We start from the raw sequence: 11,077 nt of genomic DNA, 5'->3' as shown, positions 1-11,077 counted from the left end.
AGATTTTTTTTTTTTTTTTGTTTCTCAATTAAACTCATGGATGCTATTGTGTCTCAGGGCTCTTTGGATCACTGAAATCAACCTGTGCTAATTAGTTTGCCAGGTGAGCCCTATTAAAGGAAAACTACTTAAGAAGGATGTTCCACATTATTAAGCAGGCCACAGGTTTCAAGCAACATGGGAAAGAAAAAGGATCGCTCTGCTGCTGAGAAGTGTCAAATAGTGCAATGCCTTGGACAAGGTATGAAAACATTAGATATTTCACAAAAACTTGAGTGTGATCATCGCACTGTGAGGAGATTTGTGGCTGATTCAGAGCACAGATGGGTTTGTGCAGATAAAGGCAGAATGAGGAAGGTTTCTGCCAGGCAAGTTCATCGGATTAAGAGAGCAGCTGCTAAAATGCCATTACAAACCAGCAAACAGGTATTTGAAGCTGCTGGTGCCTCTGGAGTCCGGCGAACCTCAAGGTGTAGGATCCTTCAAAGGCTTGCTGTGGTGCATAAACCTTCTATTTGGCCACCCCTAACCAGTGATCACAAGCAGAAACGGTTGCAGTGGGCCCAGACATACATGAAGACTAATTTCCAAACAGTCTTGTTTACTGAAGAGTATCATGCAACCCTGGATGGTCCAGATTGATGGAGTAGTGGGTGGTTGGTGGATGGCCACCATGTCCCGACAAGGAGGTGGCGGAGTCATGTTTTGGGCTGGAATCATGGGGAGAGAGCTGGTAGGCCCCTTTAGGGTCCTTGAAGGTGTGAAAATGACCTTGGCAAAGTATATAGTTTCTGACTGACCACTTTCTTCCATGGTACAAAAAGAACCGTGCCTTCCGGAGCAAAATCATCTTCATGCATGACAATGCACCATCTCATGCTGCAAAGAATACCCCTGTGTCATTGGCTGCTATGGGCATAAAAGGAGAGAAACTCATGGTGTGGCCACCATCTTCCCCTGACCTCAACCCTATAGAGAACCTTTGGAGTATCATCAAGCAAAAGATCTGTGAGGGTGGGAGGCAGTTCACATCAAAACAGCAGCTCTGGGAGGCTATTCTGACATCATGCAAAGAAATTCAAGCAGAAACTCTCCAAAAACTCAAGTTCAATGGATGAGAATTGTGAAGGTGATATCAAAGAAGGGTTCCTATATTAACATGTAACTTGGCCTGTTAGGATGTTTTCCATTGAAATAGCTTTTGATTTCAGTGAATGTGACCTCCTAATGTTGCAAATTCAACAAATGCTTGTATGCCCTATTCCGTATATCAAAAACAAGACGGCTAACCAGCAGAGGGCGCTCGCCAGTGAGTCCTCAATGAATGGGAGTGAATGGAGCTCAGCGGCTAAAAACGAAAAGTTTAAGTACGCCCACCGACTCTGTTCTTCAGCTGAAGATTATGATTTAGAATCTAAACCCTAGCTCTTATGTTTTTCTTTTCCTTCTGTATTCTATTTATTTATGTTCTTCTTTGGTTGCACCCATCCTTTTTTCTTTTCCTTTACTTGCTGTACTCTTTAAATTGCGCCTTTTTGTATGTATGTATTTTCTCTTTACAATAAAAAAAACCCATTAATTTTGGACTCGCTCGTGAGCGCTCCCTAGCGTCTAGCAGAAAAGTAGCACACAGCCCTGTCGAGGCCGTTTGACGTGTAGTTAACAGTCGCGCGTTATTTGCGTCATGTGTTATCTAACTATGGCGGCAGAAGGAACGAAAGAATTTAGCGACAACGGACACTTTACAAACCCTCCAGGTCTTTGCTTTTAAATGTTTTTTTTCATTATTATTATTATTCGTTTGTCATACTCATTAAATTGTATATTTTATACACGACCCGTGCTTCGTTTATTTGTGGAATATAAATCGGTTATTTTGGTCCGCTCGCGCTGGCGAGCTAAAGCGGCTACATAGCGTTAACAGTAGATATCGCCGGGATTGTTGTCTCGTGCACCTTTTAACTAATTGTATTTAACTAGATGAAAAATGTTGGATAACCAGCTAATACTGTCCTCATCATTCTGTCGCGTCCTGAGGTAAAACGTTTTGCCGTGGTGTAACTGCAAGGCGAACAGTGGAGCTCCGCGTAAACCGCCGGGCTGAACTCAACTTCTTATTCGACACCTTCGCATTTCCCCCGTTCACCCTAAATAGCGCAGCGGCTCCATTCCGGACGATCGTTAACCGCTGCACTGCTTAAGGTGGAACAGTAAAATTTTAACGGGATGCTGGCGAATAGGAAGCCTTCAGCCTTGTTGGTAAGCCTGTATGCGCAAGTGTATCCAGACCGCCCTTCTAAATAGTGACTTCAAGTTCTTGAAACGGGAACTCCGCCGAATTTCCAGAGCGTTTGCACAATGAAATCGTTGACATTCAGAGTAGGTTGATGGGAACTGCTCCTTTCTGGAAAATGCTCCTTCTCATTTCTACTTACAAACTCAGAGTTGTTGACAGCGAATGCAGCGTTTAATACCTCTGAAAGTTAGCTACCTCACAGGACGTCATTACATTAAATGCTTACGGATATTCGGTCTGATGCCTGAGACATTCTTGCCAGAGAGGTACATGGATAGGTGCATTGCTTTCTTTGGACTGACCACGGTTACACCAATCTCAACATTGCACATACAACCTCAGAAGACACGTGTTGGTTAACTTTGGTATTTGTTTGGTACGCAGTGGCATGGATTTTTCTGTACTAAATAATTTAGACTAATTTCAAACCTACATTTTTTTTTTATGTAAAGTCTTAGAAAAAACGGTTTTCAAACAACTAAATGCATATCTAATAGCAAACAATTTATATGAGAAGTTTGTCAGATTTTTGTTCTACCCTTAGTACAGAGACAGCATTGATTCTTGTTATTAATGACCTCAGGCTCAGTACTGATTCGCTATGTCCTTCTATTCTGGTTTTATTAGATTTTAGTGCAGTTCATGGTTTCACTTGGAAATCGTCTAAAAAATTGCTGTTTCTTGAGGAGTCCCTCAAGGTTCAATCTTAGGGCCTTTGCTTTTCTCTTTGTACATGCTACCTCTAGGTGATGCCATTAGGAAGCATAATATAAATTTTCATAGCTGTGCTCATGACACCCAGCTATACATTTCTGTTCCTTCTGAAGATCAAGACTCTGTGGACAGACTAACTAGCTGTGTGTCAGATATTTCTCTGTGGATGTCACAGAATTTTCAATAATTAAATCATGAAAAAAACTAAAATCATTGATCATTAGTACAGAGACTCAGAGAAAAATGATTTATGAGAAACTTGAGAAATTTTAGAAATATTGTCAGACCATTTCTATCTCAGAGCGATACAGAGAAACTTGTTCGTGCATTTGTTACAAGAAGACTTGACTACTATAATGCTGTTACTGGACTTCCTAAGAAAACTGTACATCCTTACAACTTGTACAAATTGTGGCAGCACATATCAAAAAAAGAGAGATCACATCACTCCCATTTTAAAAGAACTGCACTGGGTACGTGTATTGTTCAGAATAGATTCTAAATCTATTTTTGCTACTAGTTTTAGAAGCATCTAACAAATTTCTTTACCTTAGTATTTAATTAAATTCTACATCTCATGGTGTTTTAACTTCTAATTTAATTGGTTTCATTTTCTTCTCATACTAAATAAATACTCATGATTTGTTGTATAACTATCTATATGTATGTCTTCTAAAACTATATCTCCTGTCTGTAATGCATTTTGAACTGCAACTGGCATGAAAGTGCTATATAAATAAGAATAATTATTATTATTATTATTATTATTATTATTATTATTATTATTATTAATGTTATCCATTTCATATTACAGAGTTTATGGCCCTGGAGGTTTCTGAACTTCCTCAGACAGAGTTAGGGGTCTCTGAGGACAAGGGTGGAAGTGGGACAGAGATGGCAAATCCATCCGTCATCTACAGTGGCCCTCCATTAGAAGGAGAAGAGGAGGAGGAGGAAGGAGATCTCCCAGTGGATTTTGATAGACTTTGGAAAGTAGTGAGCGACAACCCTCAGGATTTCAACGGCTGGACGGATTTGCTACAGTATTGTGAACAAGAAGTGAGGAGAGATGTTGCTATCAAATGAAAGTTCAGTAATTGTCTTTTAACACAGTGAAATTAATTGTGGGAAATGTTAATTGTGGGAACTGTGCAGCAATATGGAATGATTCTGTATTCTTTACAAAACATACATCATCACACAAATTGTTGCAGGGTCATATGACTGCGTCTCGGCGGGCCCTTAATGCATTCCTGGTCAAATACCCCTTATGCTACGGCTACTGGAAGAAGTTTGCTGATATGGAAAGACGAGCAGGCCACAACAGCAAGGCTGAAGAGGTATGGAATGCTTTGAAAGATTGAATACTTTAATAAACATCATGGTCAAGATTAGGTAGCTTGTATCTGCTGTGGTGTTTATATGCCTGTTCTTGCACAGGGTTGCAACAAACAAATTACTACTCTTTAAAACGACATGCAAGGGTTTAGTGACAAATAGCTTGGTCTAGAAGAAGTGATATAGTTTAATATAGTAACCATAATTTGTATTATTTGATCATTAAGTATGAGAATTATGGTTGTAAATTTTGGCAAATTCTTTTAACCAATAACTGAATGTTATTAGGCAGTGATTAATCGTTTGCCAACTTACCTATAATCGAATACACAACCCTTGGAAACATTAAACACAGCACTGCATTTTATGCAAACAAGGCTGCAGTCTTTATTGGATGCAAGAACGCAGCCTAATGTTGTAGATATGATGGTAACATATTCTACTTGCTTACGCGGTACCACATATTATCAGCTCATGTTAAAGAACATATATGGCCTGACTAGGTTGAAGTTCATATGCATAGTTTAAACAACATTTAGGTTGCAGGTTTTAAGCTTTTTTGTCATGAGACTAACAACATAGGTTAACCATTAGCTTAAAAACACATTTGTAGGCAGAACATTTTTGATAGGGATGCACAATGATATCTGAAGCATAATGGTATCATTAGATAATAGTTTAAAAATTCAGCATTCAACAAATATTAAGTTTTGAGAGATATCCCAAACTGAGGTATTTATTTATTGTAATCTGGAAGAGCACAGTGTTTCAGTAATGATGGGCTACTATGCTAAAATATCTTTTATTTTTTTCTCCTTTTTAGTGTTCATATTTCTCTCCACATAAATCCACATAGATATGCTCCCAATGTCTGCCTTTTATAATTGTTTGTCAGTATTGACAGATCAGGATCAGATTTTGCCATCAGCCCACAATTCCCATATTGGCTTATGCCTAATAATTGATTTTGCTTTGCAGGTGTGTGTACGAGGACTGAAAGCTATCCCTCTCAGTGTGGATCTGTGGATACATTACATCAACCTCCTGCTAGGGACACTCAACATGAATTTGTCTGAGTCAATAGAACGCATTCGCAGGTAACGCCTTGTCTGTTTTTATTACATGTGTTTTCTTGTTTTTGCCTGCAGGTTTGGAGCCCTTTTTGTAGCTCAGGAAGTGAATGGCTGCGCATTCTCTTGAAATAAGCAGACTCTTATTAAAACGATAATTTATCATCACGTTAAAGTTTTCGGTTTGCCAAACTCTGTCATTTCCCTGTTCCCCAGTGCGTTTGAGGAGGCTGTGACTGCATCGGGCTGGGACTGGCACTCAGACCGGCTGTGGGACCTGTACGCAGAATGGGAGAAAGAACAGGGAAACTTACTAGCCATGACTGTGGTCTATGACCGGGTGATGAGAGTGCCAACCCAGCTCTACAGTACCCACTATGAGAAGTATGCCAGCTTTAACAGCCTTATACAAATATCTGAGTGGGGGTGTAAGGGGGTTGTGTGCACAGCTGTTCGATTGACACACACATACAATTACAAGTCCGATTACAGATTTGTGAGAATTTGCCGGTACTTCTTCTCATATCTTGTGATCTGTTTTTTCCCCCCCTTCATATATAGATGCAGCTGAATTTATCACCCAAAGCCTTATTGGTAAACTGTCAAACACCTGCAATTCAGCACTACAAAAATTCAGATCTCCAAAATATCACAATTTGGTTTTTTGCTTTCACAGTCCATAAGAAAATGAGTGCTTTGATGGAGATGGTCAAGACTGATGTGAGGCCAATTTTGTTTCTCTTCCCTCAGGCTGAAGAGTCATTTGACCTCGCATGCACTTCAGGATGTCCTAAGTCCTGAGGACTACATAAAGCTGAGGGCTGAGTACAAGCAGATTCAGATTCAGGCTAAGAAAGAAGGCTCCAATCCTACAGCTGATGAGGAAGAAGAGAGACCACCTGGGGAGGATGAGCCTGCTGACAGTGGCAAAGACTCGGTAATGAACTTGCAGTTTGCTGCAAAAAGACGCTTTTTCACACTTCTTGAAATTGGTGCATAGACATGTTTTCAAATCTGGAATGTGGTTGGAGGTTGCATTATTGTATTTGATTATGTTAATAACCAATTTGGAACGTCATGCATGTCAGTTGGCTGTTTTTTGTCCATGTAGGAGGAGGCAATGCAAAAGATGCAGGAGCTGCTGTTGGCGAGCAGAGAACAAATGTACCTGCAGAACGAGAGTGAGGTCAGGAAGAGATGGAACTACGAAGAGGGGGTAAGATTTTATATAGATTTATGTCAGTAGAGGTGGCACACAGTATTAGTATTGGAGCTGATATCAGCAGAAAATGCTGAATCAGAAAATTTGTGTGATGTGTTGATGTTGTCTGTGCATTATTTCCTGTTGGGTAGTGGAGTGTTTCAGTAATTTGAGAATGATGGCTTACTCTTAGATGTTCATCTTAAGTGCAGTGCTTCAATTAAAATTGCCTCATTTTAAAGCTCAGTATTTTGTAAGAAAAAGTGTCAAGTCTGCCAACACGTTTTACTATTTATATTGGTATCGGAAAAGAAAAAGTGACAATGTGCCATCTCTAAAAGACAGTATAGTGATGCAAACAAAGGGCTTATATATCTATTTTTTATTTATATATTTAATTATGTATATAATTTTTTTTCTCTGTCTCTCTATTGTTTTCATTCTAAGGTTTTAACCTTCTCCTTTGTCCCCGTCTCAGATTAAACGACCGTATTTCCATGTGAAGCCCTTGGACCGGGCTCAGCTGAAAGCCTGGCACAGTTATCTGGATTGGGAGATGGCTGAAGCTCAGGCAGTGCAAGAGGTTATTGAAGGAACCTCTGTGGAAGCTCCAGAACATTCCAAAGTCAGCGAGAGTGTTGCTGGGCATAAGCGGGTACTGATCCTGTTTGAGCGCTGCCTCATTGCCTGTGCACTCTATGAAGAGTTCTGGGATAAGGTGAGGAAGGAGAGATTTAGGAATTCTTGCAAAGTGGAGAGCTGATTATTACCTAATGGTTGCATTATCACCAATTGTGTGTGCATGTGTGTGTTGCAGTACGTGCGTTACCTTGAGCCGCGGAGCCTGGAGGAAACGCGTAGTGTTTATCGGCAAGCATGTGAAGTTCACCTGCCATACAAGCATAGTTTCCGCTTACAGTGGTCGACTTTTGAAGAGAGACATGGTGAGTGATGAGGGCAAAATGTAGTAAATCAGTTTTACTAGTGGCCTGTGTTAGCCAAGTCAGGCACAGGGTATCTGAGGGGTGATATCATAAACAAAATTTCCCTCACGTTTTTAAAGTCAAGTGTTCAATTTAGTATGTCGTATACAAACTCTGTTAAAGTTTCCAAACATATCATTCTCTCCTCAATCCATACAGTCCGTATATGGAAATTAACTGGCAAAACTAGACAGTTTTGAATTTAGTGTTTCTGTGATGTGAGAAAAATCAATACATTTCTGTATGTCCACTTATTCAGTGTATTCACACTGGACTGACAGTGCTTCAGTTTTTTTAATGAGACATAACACTTGGGCAGGCTATCAGTACAGAGGTCATTTACAAATATTGACAAGAAAATCTGACCAAGTATTAATAATTTCTTTCTTCTTTCCTTTGCTGCTGCTTCTCCTGTAGGTAATATCTTGGAGGCACAGCGAATTTTAGAATCTCTAGAGCAGTATATGCCTGGACTGGCAATGGTACGCCTACGGCGAGCAGGGCTAGAGCGGCGATTGGGCCGTCTGGATAAGGCAGAATCTCTGCTGAGGGAGGCTGTAGAGCAGAATAAAGACAAACCACACCTTCATGCCTTCTTCTCCATTAAACTGGCCCGTTTCCTCCTCAAACTGGGCAAAAATCCATCCAAGGCTCGTGCTGTATTGCAGGAAGCCATCGAGCTTAGTCCGGTAAAATCTTCCTCTTACACACACACACACACACACACACACACACACACACACACACACACACACACACACAGGTTTGACTCAGGTCAATAAGTAAAACTGTCACTGAAGACCTGCTTTCCACTTGATCTGGTTGGTCAGCACAGAAAAAAAAAACACTTGTGAAGTAGGCTTTTTAGCTGCTGCTGTTTTTTTTTTTTTTTTCCAGCTTTGTGGCCTAGTGTGCTCCATGCGAAGAACAGCTTTGCAGGGTGCAGAAAACAAGGCACTCAGCTTGCAAAAACTTCATTAATGCTAATTGTAGCGATTCAATTTTTGTGCACTGAGCATTCAAGTCAGTCCAGACTAATATGTCCAACAGAATTCACTCTGCTGTACTTCTCAATACTATGTGCATGTCCAGGATAACAGTAAGCTGTACCTGAATCTGCTGGAGCTAGAGGTATCGGGGGACTTGCGGGTCAATGGAGGAGGAATCCAGCAGTGTGTGAGCAAAGCATTAGCTGCACCTCTCTCACCAAAGACCAAAATCCTGTTCTCTCAGCGAGGCCTGCAGTTTGCTGAGGACTTTGGGACTACAGTGCAAAGGTTGGTCATTAAAGATGAAGGGGTTAAATTGATGTGAAGTAGGGAAACTTTTAGTGTGGGATTTTATATATAAGATATTTTATATATATATATATATATATAAGATTATATAATGTGCAATTCTCTTATTCATGTCAATTTAATTTTCTCAATATCATCAATACACCTGTGGTGAACTGGCTACCTTAAGGTTAGGTTTTTTTCTGTGATTACACAAACACAGATTGTGTTTAGTCCTGGTCTAAAATAAATATATTCATTGAAGAATCACTGACTCAGATCACATGACTGGTTTGTGTTTCTAGTGTGTTGAGTATCTATGAAGAGCACCAGAAGCTGCTGGATGAGCTTGGTGGGAAGAAGCGAGGAGCAGAGAATGGGTAGGAGAAACAGCACACACTACCTACACTGTGAAATAACATTTGCCAGTTCAAAAATTGCTCTGATAATGTGATAACATGCAGTTTACAATTTTTCCATCTCAAATACTTTGAATGAAATAACGTGACACAGAATAAAAAGTTACTTCCACCACTATAGTTTACATCAATTCCAACTTCAAAAATTAAGTTTCAGATCAGTTTCTGGCCTGTTCTACTTCTTGCAGCATAATAATGCATGCAAATGTAATTACACAAGATACATGTTCAATTTGCACTTTGCGCTAAAAATAGTGTCTTTTTTGTTTGTTTTAGTGATAATGATGACCCAGAGAAAATGAGTAAAATGGATGATGGCTCTGCTGTTACGGCTCCTGTTCAAGGTGTCCCACCTACTATGCCCCCTGTTTCTATGACAACACCACCTCCCCCCATGATGGGTGGAGACATGAGTGGGTACGGAAGCTACAGCAACTGGTATCAGGTATGCGCGATTTAACGCTCCTTCATGTTATCCTTTTCATATGTAGGATTAGTGTTTGTCATAGGTTGTTTAATTCTCAACATTAAGATTATGTATAATATTTTAATGCAGTGAAGTTTTTCTCTTCCAGTCTAGAGCTATAGGTTAAATTCCTTCATTCTTTTTTGTTCTTTTTCAGCAGCAGCAGCAGCAGTATGGGGGATATGGTGGTTATCACAACCCATGGAACCAGTACAATCAATACTACCCTTCCAGCTAGAGCTGAGGGGCATGAGGCCAGCGGACAGAAACGGAGGCTTCTGGCACTGCACCAGAATTTACAGTCATTGAATGTACATGGCCCTCAAATGGCAGGATCTCAGTCTGAGCAAGTATGGTATAGTCAGAGGTAGCTGACTGAGCGTACAGTGGTGCACATAATGTGCATCGTGCACTTGCTTGTCCACTTACCTCAGTGCTTTAAAGAATGATCTTGTCTCCTTTTGAACTGTGGGTCATACATCAATGACTGCCGTGGAGATATTCAGGTTTTTAGATATTATGTCTGTGTAATATATGTATAATCTTTATATTCTGAACATTTTTTAAACTCTTTGCGCCTTACATTTAAACCACTGCACATTTATGAGTTTCTAGCCATTCCAAAAGTAACCCTGCTTTATTGAAGATGTACATAATGGTGCTTTATAATGTGGCAGCATCCCACAGGACAAAGTTTGCACATTACACTGTACTTATTTTAAGGTACTATTTTTGTTGTGCACTGGAGAAATCACTGTTTTCATGGGTAGGGAGGGAAGTTTCTGACCATGCCTTTTATTTTTTTATTTATTTTTTTTAAACCCGGTTTTTCCCCCAATTTAGTCGTCTCCAATTCCACCCGCTACTTAGGACTCCCAATCACATGATGCTACCAACGCTAGGGAGGGTGAAGGTTAGCACAGGCTTCCTCCGAGACCTATGAAACCAACCACTGCATCTTTTCGAACTGCCACTCACGCAACGTCACGGGACAGCCGAATACGCTTGGAGGAAAGCACCAACCAACAGATCTGTTACGTCAGCTAACAGACGTCTAAGCTGACTAGCATCGCGTTGAGTGATGGGAGGAGAAGGGGGCCATCCTATCTACCCAGAGAGAGTGAGGCCAGGTGTGCTCTCTTGGACTCCCGGCTATGGATGGCTGTAGCATCACCAGGGATCGAACTCGCAATCTCCTGATGATGGGGCCAACGCTTAGATGGTTGCGCCACTTGGAAACTGACCATGCCTTTATTTTTTAACATGGCTATTGTCTTCAGTTTACTGATTCTGCATCCGTTCCTATACCATGT

At 40.5% G+C, this 11,077-nt stretch overlaps 1 protein-coding gene across 2 annotated transcripts; it reads left to right on the top strand.

Moving 5' to 3' along the window:
• The first annotated feature begins 1,664 nt into the window (after positions 1 to 1,664).
• Positions 1,665 to 10,802, top strand: si:ch211-114c17.1 (pre-mRNA-processing factor 39). 2 transcript variants are annotated; one of them, XM_017690129.2, is made up of 14 exons: positions 1,665 to 1,757; positions 3,825 to 4,069; positions 4,225 to 4,350; positions 5,327 to 5,445; positions 5,635 to 5,802; positions 6,169 to 6,355; positions 6,530 to 6,634; positions 7,098 to 7,337; positions 7,437 to 7,563; positions 8,020 to 8,291; positions 8,695 to 8,879; positions 9,185 to 9,259; positions 9,575 to 9,743; positions 9,925 to 10,802. In XM_017690129.2, the coding sequence occupies exons 1-14, from the start codon at positions 1,685 to 1,687 to the stop codon at positions 10,000 to 10,002; spliced, it is 2,169 nt and encodes a 722-aa protein (XP_017545618.1). In that variant the 5' UTR covers positions 1,665 to 1,684; the 3' UTR covers positions 10,003 to 10,802. The 2 variants fall into 2 exon arrangements, with proteins under 2 accessions (XP_017545618.1, XP_017545617.1); XM_017690128.2 differs by having other exon boundaries at positions 9,922 to 10,802.
• The last annotated feature ends 275 nt before the right edge of the window (positions 10,803 to 11,077 follow it).

Source organism: Pygocentrus nattereri, chromosome 8 (genome assembly GCF_015220715.1).
Source record: "Pygocentrus nattereri isolate fPygNat1 chromosome 8, fPygNat1.pri, whole genome shotgun sequence".
Taxonomy (NCBI): Eukaryota; Metazoa; Chordata; class Actinopteri; order Characiformes; family Serrasalmidae; genus Pygocentrus; species Pygocentrus nattereri.
The sequence above is the reverse complement of the archived record's forward strand: the minus strand, read 5'-3'. Positions and strand labels throughout refer to the sequence as shown.